Source organism: Mixophyes fleayi, chromosome 1 (assembly GCF_038048845.1).
Source record: "Mixophyes fleayi isolate aMixFle1 chromosome 1, aMixFle1.hap1, whole genome shotgun sequence".
Classification (NCBI taxonomy): Eukaryota; Metazoa; Chordata; class Amphibia; order Anura; family Limnodynastidae; genus Mixophyes; species Mixophyes fleayi.
Window position 1 is genome coordinate 444,911,890 of NC_134402.1, and position 22,654 is coordinate 444,934,543.

General features: G+C 42.8%; 1 protein-coding gene across 6 annotated transcripts in view; it reads left to right on the plus strand.

Moving 5' to 3' along the window:
- DYM (dymeclin) overlaps nucleotides 1-22,654 on the plus strand; it is a 247,205-nt gene that overhangs the window by 146,846 nt on the left and 77,705 nt on the right. For 3 of the 6 annotated variants that reach the window (XM_075185845.1, XM_075185857.1, XM_075185853.1), the window contains exons 14-15: nucleotides 1,493-1,657; nucleotides 20,205-20,307. In XM_075185845.1, coding sequence (XP_075041946.1) covers nucleotides 1,493-1,657; nucleotides 20,205-20,307 — 268 coding nt within the window. Of the gene's footprint in view, nucleotides 1-1,492; nucleotides 1,658-20,204; nucleotides 20,308-21,780; nucleotides 22,366-22,654 lie in introns of those variants that run through there. The other 3 variants (XM_075185862.1, XM_075185868.1, XM_075185872.1) reach the window with 2 other exon arrangements.

A 22,654-nucleotide genomic window follows, 5' to 3' on the forward strand; every position in this document is an offset into this window, starting at 1 on the left:
TAGACATATAGATATATAAGGCGGCGACGTAGATATATATAAGGCGGCGACGTAGATATATAAGACAGTGGCTTTGAATTGACTGGAGAGATAGAAACGACTGATCAAAAAAAAAAGAGAATAAACTAGAAAATATTTTGTAGCGAACAGCAAGTATGAGCCATTCCCAATGTATTTAGTGGAGTCTTTACTAGTGACATTACTTTCTTGTCTACATAAATTCCAACTTTGAATAAAAGTCATCATGTCTATTTGTGTCATGCATCAATATACACGAACAAAGCCTCAAGAACTTGTCACAATTAAATACATTTTAGACATGGACGTGATTCGCTGGTATAGTTGCCACCGCTGTGTGTCAGATACAGATGGGCTTTGTTGTCAGTACAGGAACTTTACTATTGAATGGTTGGCAATGATCACGGTTATATATCACTCTAATTACTAAAACGATATAGTGTATAATAGGCCGTTACTGGTATAGGCTCTCCCACTGCTGGCTGTTTGCTTATACTCAGTCTTGTTTTATTACTGTATTATTGTCATCAACATTTATTTTTATATATATATATATATATATATATATATATATATATATATATATATATATATATATATATATATATATAATGTTACATGGCTATAGATATATAGCGCAAGCAAATTCTTTAGCACTTTGCATTTAGGAACAAACGCAGTAATAAAACAATACTGGGTAATACAAACAGAGAGGTAAGAAGGCCGTTTGTTCCCAAAGCCTATGCTGGTGCTCTGTAAATAAATCTTATTAAGCAAAATCAAGGAATATTCCTATTTTTCCTTCTGGTCAGGTTAGTCCTGCAGTCCAGGGACATACAAGCAGGATAGTTACTGCCGGATATGTGGATTTGTCACAAATTTGTGCAAGTGACCAGAAAATGGGACTTGCTTTTAAAATTAAATTGTGGACTGACTTGGCGGTAGACATGTTAATATGTCTGTTTTACACGTTGATTGCGAAGAGAAATAATCTGCATCCAAGTTCGGTGTAATGTTATATGCATTCGATTCACGTTTTTATATACTTATAATAGTGCTACTGTGAAAAGGTTGGAGGTCAGTGAGAGGAGGAGAGATTGCCGGTCTGTCACAGAATCATAAGGAGGGTGTCTGATTACTTTTTACTGCTGGTCACATGTAATTGCTGTGTGACCGTGTCGGGGCCATCTCTGCACACAGACGAGCTGTGTTACTTACTGCCGGTAAAACCTGAAACCACAGGAACACTTAGCAATAATCGCATGGTGCTGCATGCCCATTGTCAAAGCCATGACTTGTAAATGTCTCCTCCTCCCCTGAAATAAGAGAGTAATGATATACCTGTGCCAGTGATCACCCTCTAAAGCTTTGAGACACAAGAACCTCTTTCATTGTTAAAACATAACATGATCTCAAAGGAAAATTTCCCTTTTTTCCCTACCTCTTTCTCTACCCCCCCCCCCTTGTCTTTCAGTTCTTCCTGCCGCCACTTGCGGAGATATTTATATGTCCTGGACAAACTGTATTTTCCTCACTCGCACTGCTCTACGCTGCAGCATTGCTTCACCACTTTCAGTGACAATGGAGAGGAGCTCTTGTCTTTAACTTGCTCACATATACTCCGATCCTATGCCTCCAGGTTATTAATCTCTGCTCGCTATGTGCATGCTGCACGCTACCGTGTACAGGTCTGTGTCGCTTGTCCGAGCATGTATCTGTGTGAATGCCGAGGGGCTGTGTCTTTGTATGGGCAGTGTAACCTTGCATGACCACTTTGTACCGTGCTGGCATGTGTCACCCGTCAGTGGGGGGTATAGGATAGAGTACAGCCGCTTGAAGTGTTGTCATCTCTTGTTAAAATGTGTAATTACTGTGTTCTGTGACAGGTAACACTAGGGGTAATTGTACCAAAACGTCTAAAAAGAAAAAGTAGAGGTGTTGCCTGTAACAACCAATCAGATTCTAGCGGTCGTGTTCTAGAATGTACTAGATAAATGACAGATAGAATTTGATTGGTTGTTATGGGCGCGAGATCAGAGTTGTGACTGGTCATTCTGCTCCCTTAAGTGGTAACTGATTTATGGCCAAGCAATATCAAAAGACTGCTTTTCTTTCTATAATTATTATTATTATTATTATTATTATTATTATTATTAAAATCTGCCAATTCCATAAAAATCTTTTCAACCTAAAAATGTGGAGTTTTAAACTAAGAAGATGTCAGGCTAGCGCTTGAATCACTTTGAAAATGCTGACGTGACCAAATCGCTCGTTAACAGCGCGCCCCAATTGAAATTTGTTGTATTTATCAGACCCTATCACACAGAGCATTTTAAGTACTCGGGCAGAGGGGTCGATTCAATTGGAAGCGATGGTGCCGGAGTTGCCTCGCTCGGTCATTTGCCACACGAATTGCAGATAATTACGATACTGAGCAAAGGATAAAACATCTTAAAATCTGCTGATTTTTGCTCGCTCATTTTTCTGCAAAATGCAAATTACGCAGATAATATAACGCATTCAGTGTTGCAAAGACGCCCGCGAGACACCAACAGACACCTCGCTCCTAATTGAGTTGCCCCCTTAGTCTGTGACCTGGGCGACTGCACCAATGAACAAGATAAACTACAACTTACACAACAGTATTGTGTACAGTGAAGCCCCGTCTGGGTATAACACAGAAATGAGCTTGCAGCGGTTATCTCAATTCTCTGTTATATTTTACTCTAATTGCTGTCACACCGTCACACTGTAACAGACGCTACAATCTCTTAGACTAGCAGAGAAATTCATTCCTTTGAGTAGGTCATGGATTTTGTCCATAATTCAGTTTGTGCTGCCCCAAGGCCTTGACCCTCTAATGGGTTCTCTTTGTACGCCACATTCTTGTGCCCATGCCTCTTCTCTCTGGTTTTGATAAGGGACGTACCGCCTTAATCTTTATTACTTTCAACTGAATGCCCACGAGCTGCGTTCTGCAGATCGGCTGCCTTGGTGTCGCGCTTTGAAATGCGGCGCTGTTAATGTAGCGCTGTAGAAAGGCTGCAGCATCAAGTTGGCATCCCCATGTGACCTGGTTCGCAGAAGGGTGTCTGGAAGTGCCCAGTTGTGTGGGCACTTTCACAGCTACCTTCAGTGCCAAAGAAGGTCTCCAGCTGAGCAAGGGTTAACCGTATTTCCATAGTTGGACTAGGGGACATCAGCGGTGGATTGAAACTGGATACAGAAGGGTTAGTGGGGCCTCTTTGTAACTTGGAGACCAATTAACAACAGCAGAAAATATGAATAGAGAAAATGAAGACGAAACCCTTTCTTATCCTCTTGTGCCATGTGCCAGCCTCGGCCTGTTGGGTAATTACATTATGGAGGTAACACAGATCCCTGTGTGACAGTCCGGCCTCCGCTATCGCAGTATGTACCTTACAGCGTCATTAGTGTAGGACAGAGGGGCCCAAACTCAGTCTTCAGAGCTACCAACAGCTCATGTTCTCAGGCTTTCCTTAATCATGCCCAGGTGGGCTAATGTATTAGTCACAAGAAAAATAAGAGTACCTGTCACTGAGGTGACAGGTCCTCATGTAAGGGAACATTCAGCCTATCCGTTCACTAGAAACTGGTGACATCAGTGAGTCATGTGGTACAGAGTTACAGATTTGCCTCCTTCCCCTATGTGCAGCTGTCAGATCCACTTCAAAGATATTTATTTACCATTTCTGTTGCTATTTGCTGCAAAATTGATCTGACTATCACATTGCCACACTATACCCTGGCAGAGCTTCCACACTTTACTTCTCTATCCTATTTCTCTATTTTTACAATACTCCAATTCCTGTTGACAGCAGAGTCCGGAGGGAGCGAACTTCTCATCTGCGTGGCAGTGTAAAAGATGTTCATTTCTATGTCACACCCTGCAGTCTTCTGCATGGAATGGTGCAGAGTGATAGGCCATGTACCTGGGTAAATAAGGGGATGGTAGCAGGCGGGCAGGAAGGGGGTTATTGGTTAGTAGGGGGTGTATAGTAATAAGTAACATTCCGTATCAGACAAGCGCTTTGTATGCTGTCACATGATCATACATATAGAGTGCTGTCTCTGGCATGTGCCATCTTACGGGAGTGGAGGGAGTGCGGATTCTACCTATCCTCAGAGCGGGGGAAATTAGCACAATTACATGATGTGACAGAGTGATATTAAGGATATCATCTCCATGCTCATGGCAAGGTTCAAGTGATCTCACATTCTTCAGCAGTCCATCTATATGTCACGCTCCTACACACATCAAAGCCAGACCTTCCTTTACATCTGTATTTACTAACATTGCAATGAACTGTGAACAGAATGTTATGGAGGAATGACATCATCTTTCAGCTTTTGGAGCGTTAAGTCTTGTGAAAAGCAGAAACACAATCGTCTTCTAAAAATGTTTATTAAGTGTTCCTGGGGGGGAGGGGAGGCATAGAGGGGGATTGGTGGGCTCAGAGGAGTTATTTAATGTAGGTGCACAGTGCAGTAGTCACAGCAACCAATGATTTGTACAGTTTGCTAGTTATATCGCTCTAGTACAAGGTGGGTTGGGAGAAGGTGTCCGGTTGGTATTGGGTTACTGCAATATGTTAGTTTGCATCTGTGTTATTAAATACCTCCCTATTTCTGTCAGTATCCGTTCACCTTGGTGCTCCAACTGCTGGAATTCACTTCTTTGAGGGAGTGATGCTCCCTACCCTTCTCGCTCATTCACAGGTTATCCATACTTGCCAACTTTTCCGTGTTGGCTTCAGGGAGATCACGGAGGAGGTGAGCATGAGGGGGCGGGGCTTGATGAATCGCGTCATTTTGGCTAAGATACTATATTTGCGTCATTAAGCCCCGCCCCCACCACTTATCTATTGCTCGGGCGAGGACCGGGAGGTTGCCCTGCTCTCCCGGGAGCCTGGGAGGTCGGAGAGTAGGCAACTGTGTGTTAAAGAAAGGCAGCTGATGAATCTCTAGAGACTGAAGTGTCTTTTACATTTCTGTCTCCATTACTGAAGTCATGTGGTCTTACCCGTCAGTCTTTGATTAAATCTTGGTCTCCATGAAAATGGCCACCTCCATAGGCATCAATACATGGACATAGGACACAATTTCTGAACTGTGTCATCATGCCACAGATGGTGAAGCCAACCACGTCTTGTACTGGCTCAGCATCAGGGAGAATGCCAGACTCTTCAGGGAGTGAGGGAGATCACCCCTATTTCAGGGAGTTTTCCTGATATTCAGGGAGAGTTGGCAAGTATGAGGTTACCTCACATTTTTCCTCTACATTATTCCATGAAGCGTTTCCAGTGAGTTGGAGCTTACGTTAACCTATGAAAGAGCATGAATGGTTGTCAGGCAGCAATGATCGCTCGGTCAGCTACAAGCAATATTAAGGAACACAGCGGGTAACATTCTTGCTGCCAGGGCAAACTGCCTTAAAGTGCCTCAGTGATGTCACTAGGCCCTGAATACTGGAACCTCCCACAGAATGGCTGCCTCTACCGTGTGTAAGATATGTAAAGTAGATGACTTGTTTAGTTATTGGTCCTGATCGAGCTGTAGGTTTAATGTGCATACCGTACTTATATCTAGTACTTATATTTGTGCCGGTATATGTGTACTGGTTTGTAGCGCAGAGCCATCTATGTACGGCTGCATCATTACGCCATCGCCAGCAGGTTTGACCAGACTAGTTCCATTCACACCTGACCAGGTTGAGCTTGTGATGTGGCGGAGAGGATGAGGACCCGCTTGTCCATAGAGGAATCCTCTATACCACCAAAGGTGGATAAACTACCCTGAGTCTATGTAGTAAACAGTTACACATAGGATTGGTTATATTTGCAAAATAAACCCTAAAATAACTTTTTAAAAGTGGTATTCACCTTTAATCATTTGGAAGAGCAAACGTTTCTAACCACACTATTCAGTGACACGGAATGTTTAACACAGAGCTCTGTTTATAATGCATCGTAAGAAATACAACATAATGTTGCTATTTTTAAATAAAGCTGAAAACTAATAATCTACATTAATCCTGGTTCCTCAAGTGTACCCTTTCCAAGAGATCAACCTGTAGCTACAGCAGCCGTGGAACTACAAGTGCCAGGATGCCCCGTGGGTAAGAGGGGGAGGTCATGCTGTCACTTGTAGTTCCCCAGCAGATGGAGAACCACAGGTTTCGTAAGCCAATGTAAAGCGTAAATTGGGATTTCATGTCTAATTTAGGGCTCGGGAGGGTGTGTTATTATGTAGATTGCTGCCGGGGAACGGGTTAATGTGTCCAGTGCTAGAAGGGAAAATCGCATGACAGAAACAATGGAGAGTGTCCAAGCTGAACAGGGGAAATGCAGCTTAGCGGGAGATGCAGCAGAAAGAGACCACACAGTAAATGTAAGTGAAACCATCTTCCTCGTCTGAAAGAGAGAGAGAGAGGATGCAATTACAGGCAGAGCATCATGTTTAATTTGTGTGAAAGGCTTTATTATACGAAGCCCGAGAAGATATGCCCCCAAAGGATCAGCCGTAGGTGGGATTCAACATTCACAGGAAACTGGATGAAAAGAAGAGGGATCTTTTCAGAGAGATTTTTACGCCTCAAGTCTTCCAAGAAAACCAACAGCAACTCAGCAAGCAGAGAACCACAAGGGAATCCCACAAGAGCAAGACACACAAATGTGATGTGAATTCCTCTCGCAAAGTGTTTGTTAGTGTGACTAACTCGTAGCACAAATAATGAATGGTGCAGATCCAGATTCCACCCAGGCAGACAGCTAAAGACGAGCCAAAGCCCTTAGGGCAGTATTATACCTAGTAAATGCTGTCCGCTCCCAACAGGAGAGTAGAACTTTTATTGCCACCTATGCTATAGCTTACAGATTGGTTTGCTTCTTGTAATAATACTGGAAAAGTCATTATCTTGCTGCCAAGTCCATCTTTAATATGCACATACAACATGCTAATGTAAATGACCTTATAAAGGATGCCTGTCCCTTACATAGAATGGTAGCAGCAGTTCTGTGGGCTGAAGTGTGTTGCTCAACCTATCAATTCACTAGAAGCTAGCAACATCCGTGAGGCACAAATGGACATGTCTCTAGCTCCCAATGAATTAGTGGTCTGCACTCTCATTATTGGTTCAAAATGGCTGCCTCCTTTGTGTATTAAAGACCTCAAAACTATTTGGTCATAAAGGGGCGTCTTCCGTTGGTAATATTAAAAGCCGTAAACAGCCATACCCACTAACTGTTCCTACCCACATAATTTCTGTCCCTGGTTCCCCTTTATCTATTTAACATTGTTCTGGCCCTTTCTGTGGCTGCCACATGGGGGGGAGTCAGGGGACAGGAGTAATGGGCTGGTGAAATGGGAGACGGGAGGCAAATGGACTCCTGTAGATGGGAATCAGGAGAAATGGGCCAATACAAAGGTGAGGTGGGGGAAGTGGGCAGCTACAGGGGGAGGCAGGAGAAATGGGTAGCCACAGGAGGAGGGGGGTTGAAATGGGCTGCTAAAGTCAGGGGGGTGAGAAATGAGCTGACATGGGGAAGGGTTGAAGGGAGAAATGGGCGGCAACGGGGGGTGGGGGGGATGGTTATGAGAAATGGCCCGACACAGAGGGCAGAGAGGGAATACATTACAGGTGAGGGTCATGGCTTGCTCCCTATGTGACAGACCACGCCCACTACATTAAATGGCCCCTCCTCCACTGCCACTTTGTGGCTGGCCACTGTGTCTGTCTCTGAACTTTTTAACAAAGTTGAAAGATATTACAGAACTGCAAGGAGGTTCTTCATTGAAGCGTAGCAATTTGCCTTACAATAATCTCCCCTAAATACGACAGTGCCTTTCTGCATTTTGTATGCAATGTATGTAGGCCAGATGTTGGACAGCCACAAGTTCCAGCATACCCTGTGCACTTCTGGGACTTGCAGTTCTCCTACAACTGGAGAGCCACAGGTTGCCACAGCCTGGATTAGTCTCACTGTGCCTCTCACATTATGTAATGTGCTTAGGGCGAGCTTGTTTAAACTAGATAACTAAATTATAGGAGCAGGAATATGTTTAAAAGTCCTCCACGACCTGTTAGAACATCACTCCTGCTTCTCTCTAGTCATTATCATGTCATACAAGCTGATAGGAGGCCCCTTTATAAGTGTGCCTGTTAGCTGATGAGTAAGTGGGCGTGGGGTGACCCGCCCGCGGAATACAGATGTATCACCTGAAAGCTGACATCTGGAAGAGAAGCCATCTGTGCGGATCTCTGAGCTGGCAGCTACTTTGTGTCACTTGGACAGGTTAATCCAGCCCTGCTTTACTCCAACATTTCATCCACCTCTTACCTAAGCCAAATATGTAGGCAGAAAACCCTGGCTTAACGAGTCTGTAAATTATTATGTTTATTGTACATCTTACCTGCTGCCTCTCACCTGCAGCACTGATTGTCAGTGGATTAACCCCTCCCTTACCAGATGTGCCGACAGAGCACCTTACCCTGATTGACATCTCTACTGGATAGGGAAGGGTCCAATCCTATGAATGGAATAGACTCATCGTGCATCAAGAGTCACTGAGAGTACAGTGTAAAAACGTATAGAGAGAACTCCAAATGTATTCACGTGGAGAAACCACCTATGTGGAGGTAACACAGAGATAAATACCCTGGGCCTCATTCACTAAGGCAAGCAAAACCAATGTAAATTGTGGGGTTTGTACGGGGGGGTTTTTGTACGCACTTCATTGGGTCACATGCGCGTCCGTATTCAGCTACAAGCGGATATGAAGTAACGTCTCTTGTTGAATACTAGGTGTGTTCTGCGCTGACACACGCGATACGTCCAATAGATACGTGTAATATAAAGTCCCAAATAAATGGAGAAAAGAAATGTTTGGTTATGTGATGATGAATTTCTCCTGATTGCAAACACATGTTCTAGCATGTATACACAGTGTTCATCACTAGTAACCGGCTCTTACACCCGACCTGTAGCTTAGTGCGCCCTTACTGTACACTGACTACGTGCATACACCCGTTCTCCTCTCCGTTCTGACACCGAAATCACAGGCTGTAGTAAGGGCCCTTTGCGATCAGAGATGAATTGGATGTTGCTGCGTTCACTGCCGTCCGGTTCTGGGCTTGTGCAAAACGATTTTACACAAAATACGGCACGTATCGCTATATACGTTCCTTGGTGAATGAGGCCCCACTATTTTCCCCCATGAGAACATCCCAGTGTGCACTGTAGAGGGATCGGTGACCCTGTGTTTCTGAAGACAGCGAGGTGCCCATTAGAGGTATACATCTATATGAATTTGACCATACAAACTAAATCGGATTTATTTTTTGTTACAGTACATTTCTCTTTCAATTTATAATTTTAATTAGACAATATTCGCAAAATTAGTTTTGCAACATTCTCTTGAGGTTTTCATCATTTTTAATCAGGGCTCATAATTAGAGTAACTCCTCATTACATATAAGTGAATAGATCTAATCTGAGTTTCTCATTCATAAAGAATTCCCATGTTATAAAGTCATTTTCATTGTTGTATAATTTAGGATGGACAGGCCTTTGGTGTGCTGTCAAAAATGAATGAACATCGGGCAACGCATTTTTTTATGTCCACTGTTGTCCGTTTATAGCGCAGGCTGAGTAATATTAATACATAGCTCTTATCTTAATGGTGCAGTGTCCTGTGTGTTGTTCTCTTTGCTCCAACACATGAACTCCTCATTCTTCACTATTTATCTTGGCCTTCTTTGGTTTATTATAATGATTGCAATTCCCCGACTTACCAGAAGAGGGCTCAGAGTAATTGATAAATACCAATAACAGTAAGAACTGATGCGTTCCTTTAATTTAAAACTACAGCTTTGACAAAGGAAGGCTCAGCATTACAATGACAAGTTGTTAATGGGTTATTCTTGAGCTTTAATGTTGGGTTAAAAACACAAAGAGGAATACATGTCATATGCATGATGTGTGTGTGTTTATAACATTGATTCATGGAGGCGCTAATATAGTTTTGACAGGTAAACTGTTACTTTTACTTTATAACACAATTTAGCCTTATTCATATCAGACTTCATTGTTATGTGTTGTACCCATCATTTTTGAGAGCAGGGATGATTTGTACAGTTGGAGTAGAGTTTTATGGAGCCACAAGAATTGACTGTGAAACGCTACCATAGTGTCACCCGATACTGGATGGGAAACGTTGTTTTCATGTCGCACGTTAAGTGTTTACCTTATACAACACCACATTTCCCAGCCATATAAAGGGGATGTTATAGAACTGTAAAATGCTTCTGTGGAGACGCACATGATTTAAACTTAGGAATGCTGTTTCCCGCTTTTCTGAGACAGGGAAACAGTGTTTCCAGTCCATTATCATAGTCACTACTCAAGCTCCTCAGTTACAGGATGCAGCTCATCCTAAGTAACACCACTCTCACAAAAGATGTTTTACTGAACTAATAATAACTGAACACAAGCGTTTAGAGTTAGCGGCAAGACGCGGAGATAAAATAGTTTCCAGGCTGTTGCTGGTAGGAGGGACTGACATGTTTATTGTCAACAGACTTGTAAACAGTTATAAATAGTTTGGAAGAAACAGACCACATGAATGTCTGATGTGGCGAAAATCTCATTCAAACACTGTTCAATTGTTAAGTATGTAATTTTCACATCAACACAGGAACACGTGTTAAGCAGTAAAACACGCTTACTCCTGAGCTCGGTTGTCCAAGCAGATATGGGGCATCAGTAACGCATGTGACCTCCTTGCGGCTGGCTTTTGCCTGGTTGCACTGGTAGCACAGTCAGAGAACAGAGGCTTCTGGGCATCGTGTTTCATGCAATTAGCCAACGTTCTGCAGAGATGTGAGTGTTCCAGGCCCTCTGGGCCCTTCCTTTGACGAGAGATGAAAGGACCTGTGTGGTCCTCACTGCTCTCCAGCATCTGCATTTCATTTGGACATAAGAGCCATAAAAGGCCTGCAAGAAATGAGACCGTTTGTATTGCAGCAGATCTGTAAACGCCACATTGTGACTTGTGTAATTACAAGTTTCCTGATGAGTCTGAAGCATGTTCTGTGCTTACTATTATGATGTTAGAGTCACGGAGGGGAACCATAGATGTTTATGACATCTTCCAGGCCTGGAGAGTGTAGCAAGATGCAGGTGACTACTAAGCTCATCAAGTGGTTAATCCAGGCTGAGGACACATGTAGCCCTCCAGTGTTCTCTGGCATGCTGGGACTTGTAGTCCCACAACAGCTGGAGATACAGAGGCTGTCTACCTCTGAGGATGATCTTAAGGAGCGTTGTGAGTTGTTCACAGGGTGGTTTGTCCACTATGAGGTGACGTATTCTGATCTCTATAGTTCTTATTCTGGATCCTTATTATGCTGTTTATATTTCATGTTGCTGAATCTAATGAGACATCAGACCTTGGGCCTTGATGAAGATTTCGGACACTTTTTAGTACCAATTTAACACAACATTACAATCACATAAATGCACTTGGAAAATGGGTAGAAATGTGTGAAAAATAAAGCACTTTAGTCATGCGGTTTTATCTCGTGTCCAATGTGCTTTTTAATATGTTTCCAATGCAGTCATTTGTACTGGTAGAACGCTGTGACTCATGAGATATGTTGTTCGGTGTTCGAAAATTTTCAATGCAATCATTGTCCTATATATTTTTTTTTATAAAAAAAAAAAATTAAAATCACTTTATTTATAGAAATTGACAAATAATAGAATACAATGAGCAAAAATTAGAATATAATCTTACACTTGTAAAAAGCACAATAGCAGCAAACTTAACAGATAAACAAATGGTTACCAACATAAATGTTAGGCTACTAGAAGCTGAGCGTTATTCAAAGGAGACGAAACCCCCAGTTATTAATCACCTGCTGCATTTTATGTGCATTTGGGGTTATGGAAAAGGGGGAACCAGGGAAACGTTAACCTATTTTTAACATACTGCTCATCATCGTTTTTTTATATAGCGCCAGCAAATTCTGTAGCTTTACCATTGGGAACAAACGCAGTAATAAAGCAATACTGAGTGTGACCGAGCCCCCCGAGTACCGGCCGCCGCATGAGTGCAGTGGCCATCTTGAAAATGTCTCTGCCGCTGGAGGGGTTAAAGGCCCCCGGCGCTAGGCTCCGCGGGCATAAGCAAGTGTGTTGAATGTTTTATTGTAAATATAAATGTATATTTATGTGTGCACTGCTGCACTGGCTGGATAGCACCCAGCGCTGCAGCAACAAAGGGTTAACCAGCACCGGGGAGAGGAGCCAGTGTTTCCAACTGTATTTAATTAAATATAAATGCCTGTAAATGAATGATGGTGGGTTGCAGCGCAGGTAGTTAGCCGGTGTGCAGCAAGGGTTAACCCCCGGCGCTAGGTGTAATTATGTGTTATAAATGTATATGTGTATAATAAATGTAGAGTACTTACCTTGTGCTGGGGCTGCAGGGGCCCTAGATCCCCTTCACCCTCCGGCAGCCAGCTTCAGTGGCTACCGGAGGTGCTTAGCAACCAGCCTCCTGGAATCCAATGGGTGCAGCGCCTTCTGGGGGTCCCAGGAACTGAAGTCCCTAGCTGGAGCTCAAAGAGCTTCAGCTAGCGACAGGCAGGGGCTGGATGCCCCAGGGCCTGGTCTCTCCTTCTATTTTCATCCAGGAGAGAGAGCCAGACCCTGGAGCAGAGTCCCTGGAAGTAACTTTGGGTGGGAGATTTAAAAAATAAATCTCTTGCCCCAGACAGACAGGTACCAGGGGAGGAGAGTGGGCCCCTCTATCCCTGGCAGCTCGTGGACAGGGGGGGGTGGGGGGGGGGGGGGGTTATGTACACTTTCCCCTGCCACTAGCAGTAATGTTAAAAGGTGTTAAACTCTCTGGGCTGATTCACGTACAGGCTGCATGAATCAACCCTGACTGGTTAAAGAGACAGGAGGACAGATTACCTCCTGCTAAGACTAGTCTCCAAATGTGTATAAAAAAAAAGCACTGTTTTTGTATTAAAAAAAAGTATTCTTGTTTCTTCTGACCTCTTGATCATTGGTGAACTTCTTAACCAGTGTGAACTGTCCTTGTTAGGCTTCAAAGACCTGCTTGACAACTTCTTCCATGCTGAAATGCCTGTGACCTACAGATTAGACCCAGCTCTAAACCGTTCCCGGCTGTACTAAGGTTTGGACCCAGCTTTCTGGTGCCACCGCTCTGCCTGCTACCCAGCAGCTCTGGCCAGTGTGATAGGCCAGAGGGGATCCATCCACAGCAACCCTGATCCATAGTAACAGGTCAGGGGTACCAGCCCGGGTACACTCGCAGCGACAGTTACCTAGAAGGAAGGCAGTTTTGGATGCCATTAAGGAGTCCAGTGGTGGCAGCATCTTAAGCCCCTTCTACTGCGGTTAGAGGGCGCATTTGGGATAAAGAAAGGGAACTGTGGTAAAGTGAGCCCAGCCGGTTCCCAGCAGCAACAGACAGGGTGGTATAGGCAGTCCATCCTGTCACACTGGGTAGTACAGACAGAGGGGTAAGAAGGCCCTGCTAGCAAGCTTACAATCTATGGGACAATAGGAGTCTGATACATGAGGTTAAGTGCTGCATACTGCGCATTGGTCCAGCTAGATTGCAAAGGTAAAAAGTGCTTAGTGGGCTATATGATCCAGTCACACAGTAATGTTGTCAGAGGGTTGTTGTCTTATGTAAATTGTAAAATGGGTGTTTAAAGGGTGGTTGAGGAATATTATAAGCTTGTCTGAAGAGCTGGGTTTTCAGAGAACGCTTGAAGGTTTGAAGACTAGAGGAAAGTCTTATTGTGTGAGGGAGGGAATTCCACAAAGTGGGTGCAGCACGAAAAAGTACTTTAACCTGGAATGGGAGGATGTATTGAGTGGACGAGAGACTCAGATCTTGTGCAGAATGGAGTTGTTGAAATTGGGAGATATTTTTTGAGACAAGTGAGATGTATGTGGGTGCAGTTTAGTTGATGGCCTTGTATGTTAAAAGTATTTTATATTGGAGTCTGTGAAAACAGACAACCAATGTAGACACTAACAGAGCGGTTCAGCAGTGGAAGTGCAAGGAAAATCAGTCTAGCCGCTGCGTGCACAATTGATCGTAGGGATGAAGTCTGAGTTGGTGAAGACCAGTAAGGAGGAAATTGCAGTAGTCAATGCGGTAGATCATGAATTAATGAATTCGTTTTTGCAATGTCTTGTGTAAGATATATGCGTGTTCTGGAAATGATTTTTTAGATGTATGTAACATGATTCAGATGATAGTCAGTGTGGGGAACAGAGGATAATTCTCAAGAACCACACCTAAGCAGCGAGCTTATGGGGTGGGATTTCTGGTCCTGATATCAACAGTAATAGAAATGTCAGGTAGGTAACTTCTGTTAACAGGTGGGAATACTATTAACTCTGTTTTTGAAAGATTGAGTTTGAGTTGGCGACAGGGCAGTCAATAACGCGGAACAACACAGATGACAAGAGATCAGGAGAGAATACATAAATTGGTGTATCATGCGCATAGACATATTGAAATCTAAAGAAGCTTATTAGTTTTCCAAGACAAGTGGTATAGATAGAGAATAGCAGAGGACCTAGGACTGAGCCTTGTTGTACTCCAACTGATAAAGGAAGCGGAGCAGAGGTGGATTCAGAGAAATTAACACTGAAAGAGCGATTAGATAGGTAGGATGAGAACCAGGATAGGACAATGTCTTGAAGACCTAGAGATTGTAGCGTTTATATGAGGAGAGAGTGGTCAACCGTGTCAAATGCAGCAGAGAAATCCAGTCTTAGAAGAGAGTAATGGCTTTTAGATTTAGTAGTGTCCAAATCATTGACAACCTTGGTAAGTGTAGTCTCTGTGGAGTGTTGAGAACGAAAGCCTGACTGAAGAGAATCCAAAAGGTCAGTGTTGGCTAACCTGTGACACTCCAGGTGTTTGTAAAACTACAAGTCCCAGCATGCTTTGCCAATATATAGCAGCTTAACGCTGGAAGGGTATGCTGGGACTTGTAGTTTCACAACACCTGGAGTGTCACAGGTTAGCCAACACTGCAATAGGTTGTGTGAAGTGAGTATAGGCAATTCTCTCTAGAAGCTTGGAGGGAGATGGGGCTGTAATTTGATCGAGAGTTTGGTTAGAATTTTGTTTTTTCAGAATAGGGGTAATCACTGCATGCTTGTATAATGACTGGAAGATACCAGTACAGAGAGAGAGATTACAGATTTTAGTAAGAGGTGAAATGAGCACAGGAGACAAGGTTCTACCAATGTGTGAGGGAATGGGATCAAGAGGACAGTAGGTAGAGTAGGAAGATGAGAAGAGAGTAGATGCTTCATCTTCATTTGTAGGATCAAATTAAGTGAGGGTGCTGGAGAGAGGTAGAACACTGTTGAATATTAATAGAGGTAATATTTTTGCTGGTATGAGGAAGCTGTGTAGAGTTTGACAGCAGAGAGATGAAAGTACTGGGGAGGAGCTTGATCATTTGTTTGTTACGCAAGAATGCAGATAGGTGCGCACATGCCCTAAACGATAAGTGCGTCAAACGCGTTCAATGGAGAAGGAAGCATTTGGAAAACTGGAATGCTAACGAAACGTTCAACGTCCGTAACAACACAAGTGGGTACGCTGACATTGGAAACAATGAGTTCCATTGTCAGACCCATTTACACGCATTGTACTATCATTACACATTCATGTAATTTAATGCCAGTTGGTATCAGGCCTAAAGGTGTTAGTAAGTGTGTCTGTAGACTGCTGTCCTCTGTGTCCTATAATCCTAGTGAATCATCCCTCAGTGGTATCACACACTAGTAGGCTGAGTTCTCTGTCACTTTGTATATGTGACGTTAATGTATCATTTTATGCACAGCTCATTATCGGGGCCGATCTCATTTTTCCACAGTGTTTTGCTCGCTGCCTCTCTGACCATTTGTTAAAGTAATGGTGCTATGAAATCTATGTCATAACAGAGATACAGAGAAGTTTCTGCAGGCCTTACGCGAACACAAACACCTCCCAGCCCACTCACGTGGGGGTTACATTTCTAGGAAAACTGTTTGGGTATATTTCTGCTTCCAGGTATGAGAGCTGTAGACGTGTAGGGCTGAGCGAGTGCTAACCAGCTGATACAGGGATGGACTGTCTTAGAGGGCTGGTTTGACACTATATTCGGATCTGACCCAAGGTTAACCTTAAGCATTGGAGTAGGTTACTCTGGCGTTCAGATCACACAGTTTTTGCAGAATATGCAACTAACTTGCAATTAAAAAATAGCAAATACATTTGTGGCCCACGGACCTCGTCTGTTCTTCAAAAAGGCAAATGGTGCCATTGCCGTGTCGTAGATCTCCCCCGACTCCCCTTCATATTAAGTATATTATGTCTCTGATGAGAATGCTGATATTACATGTTGGTTTTACTTTCTTTAATCCCTTTAAACAAGCAGCACATTTAACAGTATTTTAATCTTTGTTGCTTAATTTCCTCTTGCAAAAATCTAACTTAAAACTTCTGTCTTACGTCATTAAACAGTTTTTTTTTTTAAATATAGAGCATCACGTTCAAGCTAAATGTTCTTAATAACTCCCTTTATACCCCAATAATACTTCTCATTTATTGTAGTTCTCCAATCCCTCCCACTGTTGGTGGCCGCAGTGTCCGGTCACGTGTGTGTGCTTGTACACTTACGTGTGTGACATATTCAGCTCTGCTACAATTTAATGCAATACGGCTGTAGGGTTAATACAATATAGTTTAGACATTACCATCTATGCTGCTGGTTGGACGGCACATCCACTAATGTTTTTAAGGGGGGATAGTAGGAGCGGCCAAACACAATACAAGGCGCCTGACAAGTTGCATGTATGAACTTAGCGTGTTTTACTATCAATCTCCATGCGTCAGGGGGCGGTAGTCTCACATCAATACTCCTGTGCTGGTATCGTTTAGCTGCTTGGATTGGCTGCATGTTAGCTTAGCCCTTCCTACTACAGACTTGTTGTAGTGCTCTGATTGGCTACAAGTTGTTATAACTAAGCCCAGTTCAGGGCTGCGATAAAAGGATTATGGGACAGACACATGATGGCACTCTACAGATTGAGCACTGTAAGCAGACTTAGGGCTAGATTTACTAAACTGTGGGTTTGAAAAAGTGGGGATGTTGCCTATAGCAACCAATGAGATTCTAGCTTTCATTTATTTAGTACTTTCTACAAAATGACAGCTAGAATCTGGTTGCTATAGGCAACATCTCCACTTTTTCAAACCCACAGCTTAGTAAATCTAGCCCTTAGTAACACCTTAATGAAAAATCAAGTTTGTCAAAAGCATTTTGTTATACATCTGTCTCTAGACATTTCCATTGTATTAATAAAAGAGCCCCTCTGCCTTATGATCGTCTCGGTCTGATTTCTGCACTTATGGTCTTTAGTGTCTCGCTGAGCATCATGGGATACGGAGATCAGCAACATCTGTAGAGGTAAAACCTGATCCTAATTCCCTACCCCAGGCTCTGATACTAATAATGTCTGGCTCTTCCTAGTGCACAGTCATACTCTTAAGCTGCCTGTCTGACCTACTTAATATTCTAACCGTTCAGACATTAAATCCGCATTAAGTGCTAGCTAAGGTGAATGTGGAGGTAACGGCAGCGTTGAAGCTGCATTGTCAGAGGACAGGAAGTAATATCACCTCATGATTCCGAAGCGTTTCTGGTGGTCACATGATCAGAACTGCTTTGCATTTTATAAATCAATATTACATTTTTATTAATGTTGTTCCCCAAATTATTCTCCATTCGGAAGTGCATTGACAGATTTACCACAACTTTTTTATTTTTATTTGCAGTGATCAGCAGCTGTTTATCATAACCAAAAATACCACCCTGAATTAGTCAAGCGTCTATCAGTCATGGTTTTCCTTCCACGAGCTAAATGTGTGTCATCCAGATGTCTGTGATGCCATCCGTTTCAGCATCGGTGCCAAGTTTATCCAAAGACCAGATCTTTCCGCAAAATGTTGCTCTTGTGAATTAGCTGCACCCAGGGGTGCTGCTCACTTAATATGGGGGTATCTTTCTTTTAAACATTTTCATAGTCACCTAACTGAAACCTGGAGAATGATGTGACTCCCGTCTCAGTAATCCCCACCTTCACTTGACGTGCAGAGCAATACGTGTGGATTTCACTTTTATGAGAAAACCTAATGGATAACCCCACCTGAAACTAAAAATGTCGTTTTGAGTGGAGGTCAATGAAATAAAATAAAAACAAATGCTTACATACACCTAGCTTCAATACGTTGTTCACTGGGTTCAGCAGTGTCCTCGATGGGTTTAACAGCCCCACACTCCACTCTCTTCTTCCCACTCGGCAGGTAAATGAGAAGTTTACAGCTTATCTCCCAACACTGAGGCATGGAGAATCAGGGCTCCATAAACCCCACCCGGATCTCCCCGAAAGTTCACCCATTTCTGCATACGCTCCGCCCCTTTTGATGTATTTGATTTGGGGGAATTGGGAGTTATGGTTTCAGGAGAAGGGATCAAACCCCACTTGGCTTGGTTTATTCAGGCCGAAGTGAGGAAGGGGATATTCTGCAGGAAGGGGGGCAGTGTTTTACCACTGTGCCCCTGACATTCCTTATTTAGAAACAGGGAAACATAAGACCACGCTGCAGGTCAGACTCGCACCCTATATGTTAGGGAAGAAGACACAACAAAATATAGGACTTATGGGCGTGTGACACTACTCTTAGTGGATACTAAAGCTATGACATCATAACATACTGGTATATGCAGATATAATTTGTAGTTATTATTGTCACGTGTGTATTATAAAACAATATAACCGTATGCTTTGCGGGGTTTGTGGCTGAACAGACATTACAAATATTTAGTATTTATCTAATGTTACAGAGGCGTCCAAACCACAAATCATTGTCTGCTCTTTTTAGGTCTGTGGAAAACAAGCCGAACAAAAGTTTAGGGAACATTGGTAATCTAAAAGGCAATGTTGTAATAAGATAGTGCCAAGATAGACTCCCCAGCGGTCTCCATGAGACCTGGCCCTTGCCGTCACCCTTCCAACGAACGCCCAAACGCAAAATGCAAACTACTACATGTTTAATAATAGATCTCTCCCCGCTCATCTGGTCTGTGTGTATGCAAACTTTATAAATATTGTGTCTTCGTGGCTCAGAGTATCAGGTTACAGAAAATTTCCGCACTAGTTTCTCCACTCTGCGGTTTTATTAGGAAATTCTGTTTATGGTTCTTCACTAATACACTCTTTATTTGGGATACATTAAGGTAGAACTGTCAGCAGCTATTTGCAGCTTCTCAAAAGCAAAATCTTTTGTTTGTCTAGACCAGAGGCAGGCAACCTGTCGCTCTCTATCATGAGAACTAGAAGTCCCAGCATTTCCTGACCGTTAAACATACTTTAGGGCATGCTGGGATTTTGTCATCCCATGACTGCTGGAGAGCCAACAGGTTGCCCGCCTAGATTATTTACATACAGGTAGTGGACAATAAGTGGAAATACCTGGGAAAATGAGGGTCACCAAGCATATTGAAAGCAACATCTTCCACACAGTGTATTATTGATGTATTAAGCAGATTTCAGCATGGTCAGGGTCGTGTATAAAGACACCGGACTGCTCTGGGTGCCTATAATTATGGCTTCCATGGCTGCAAGCCGAGACTTCTGTGACTTTGGGGAGAATGTTGGGGAAGGAACTTCTGAGACCGAGACAATTCAATTGCCCCATAAGCAATGGTGTCTAATGGGTATTTTTACTAAATATTAAAAACATAATTTGAATTTGCATAATAACTAGTAGCAAGGATCACTGAGACCCACCCTAATTGTCTTGGCGGCCCTTGATTTGGGTCCTAAAAGCCCTGGAGCTATAGGGTCACTGGGGAGAAGTTGTGGACTGTGCTGTTGTTGTGGATGTGTAAGAAGCCAGTTACTACACTATGTGTATACCGTGTGTCCTCCGCATTATCCACCGTCTGTGTTTCTGGGATCTCGCACTAGTTCCAGCTCCCATGAAACGTTATCCCACTATCTAGGTTTTATCTGTCTATATTAACATCGTTCTTTTTTTTTTCTTTTTAGTTTGTTTTCGTTGCTGTCTAAAAAACATAACAAAGTCCTGGAGCAAGCCACACAGTCTCTGCGCGGATCCCTTGGCCCAGATGACTCTCCACTTCCTGACTACGTGAGTATCGAACTGAAAGTTTGTCTGTGAGAACCTTTCTCCGCTCAAGGATTGAGACACTGACACTCTTGGTTGCCACAGTCTGGCGGGCTGAGACCAGAAGTCAACCTCGAGACTCAGAGGATGACTTCATGTCTCATGTGTGGTTTACTGCATAGACAGATGCGACAGAGCGGAAGTAACAGTGACAAATGTCTGTCACTGTAAAAAGCCTGTATTGTAAGTAGACATCAGACAGAGTAATCAGACATATGCTGGCACAATCTCTGTACGATAGCATTTATATAAGAGCGATAGTGGAGAATGACCACGTGTAGACGGTGGGAACGGTCGTAACGGGACTTGTAGTCCGACTTTAACTACATTATGTCAGAACAGTGATGTATCTCTGCAGGTATCAGAATAATTTGAATTAAAACATCATTAAACCACAACTAAACATGATCCAACATCCAGCAGGGAGCTGGTAAAGCTGATGTTAGGTCTGCAATTCAAAACATGTCAGTACTTGTTGCTTAGAGCCGCCTAGGAACCAGATAGATTCTAGTCCTTGTTGTCCATAGTTGTTGATATTTCTTTGTCTAGTGTTCTTACAGTTTATACATGTTTGTGTGCTGACGTCGATCTGCCCTAGGGCGCTGGGAAAAAAGTTATTAATACCCCCTTCCACCTTCACAAGGGCGATGACCGCACACTGGCAGACTGTGATTGTCCACCTCCTGAATTTTCCACACACTGATAGATTCTGATCAGATGTTGATTGGCTCTGCCAGTTGTTTTTGATACAATCTGGCAATGCGCGTTGCTGCTTGCAACAGAGTAAACTGCACATGAGGCCCGTATTCAAGTGTAAAGTGGTTAATATACGCGGATGCTGCCCAGGTGTCCAAAAGTTGCCTAAACCTGACAGGTATATGTTTCAGTTGGATAAAATCTAATTTTATCCAGCTGTAATTTTTAGCCAAATATAAATTTTGTATTTATTGTTTATTAAGGTTGATGTCACACCTGTATTTTCTAAGCTGTGTTTCTCTTCTGTTTACAAAAGATTGGGAAATTCATGAGGTTCTGCGCTTTTTACCAGTGGATCTGGGTTTTAGCAGCGGTTTTGGCCGTAAGGTCTCTAGTGTTATATTCTTTGAAAACAACTAGTTTGCCGGCACAGAGCAGACCTCAACCTCATGGATTTCAGTGATCTGAATGAACAACAATTATCCGCTGTCTTCTACTGATTTATAAAATTCTGCTTCAAAACTGCAGGTGTAACACTAACCTAAAACAGAGAGTTCTTAAATATGTTTGTATGTAACAGCACATACATGCTCGGGATTAGATCCATTAACCAGTCAAGTATCTAATTACGCTCACTGATAATTGTGCGACATTCCACCACTACACAGGGGTTACATCGAGCTTCAGTGATTAAGTGATCTTTTGCTTCAAACCAGTTAGTTTTTCGTTTCTACTCAGCAGACAAAACCGGTTCCTCTACTGGATTATCTACTTCCTTTACTAATGGGATCGTTGTCCTAAGCACATTGGCTCAGACCTACCTCCTCCAGCCTTGTGTCCAGTCACTTGCATGTGTTCATATACTTCCAGCTGTTTGATTGACAGGACTGAGCAATGTAGATAAGCGGATCACGGATTCCAGCATTTGCCAGGACAAATATGACTCCAGAATAGTTTTTCACCAGGAGAGCAGGATTAAGCCCCCACCTGTTTTAAGGTTGGTCCTGGAAGGTTCCTATCTGTCGATTTCCTTTCCACATAGCCTATCTGTAATGGGGTAAATGACGGCCACTTTTAAGACTCCTCTTTGATTCTTTAGGTAATTTAGCTGTCAAATAAAAAGCAGCTGTCTCTTTCTGTGTGCATATCCCCTAATTCATACGAAAAAAAGCTATGTTACCCCTCCCACAGCATCTGGAAACCATAGAACTTGTAAAACCGAGTTAAAAGAAAAGAGGCAATGTTTGTTTTATGTGGGATAAATGACTTTATTCCAGGGTCTTTCATTTGACCATTAGGAGGGTTATTAAAGAGCAGTATTACAAAGTATGTGTTGGGTTTTTTTCATTTTACAAAGGTTTTTATTTCGACTTCCTCTTCTTCATATCAAATTACACCCAATGAGACAGAAAATCCCCAGTATTTCTGCTTTATCCTTTAAATCTTAGTTCACCCACAAGCCAACGAATAGTGGTTTGGTCTTATTTTTGGATAACGGAAGGAATTTTACAGAAAAGCGCCAATCAACATTAAAGACATTTTTAGGTATTACGATAAAGGACATTTGTGGCTGAACTATCGTTCATCAGTTTTATGTTGATTATCGGTTCAATAA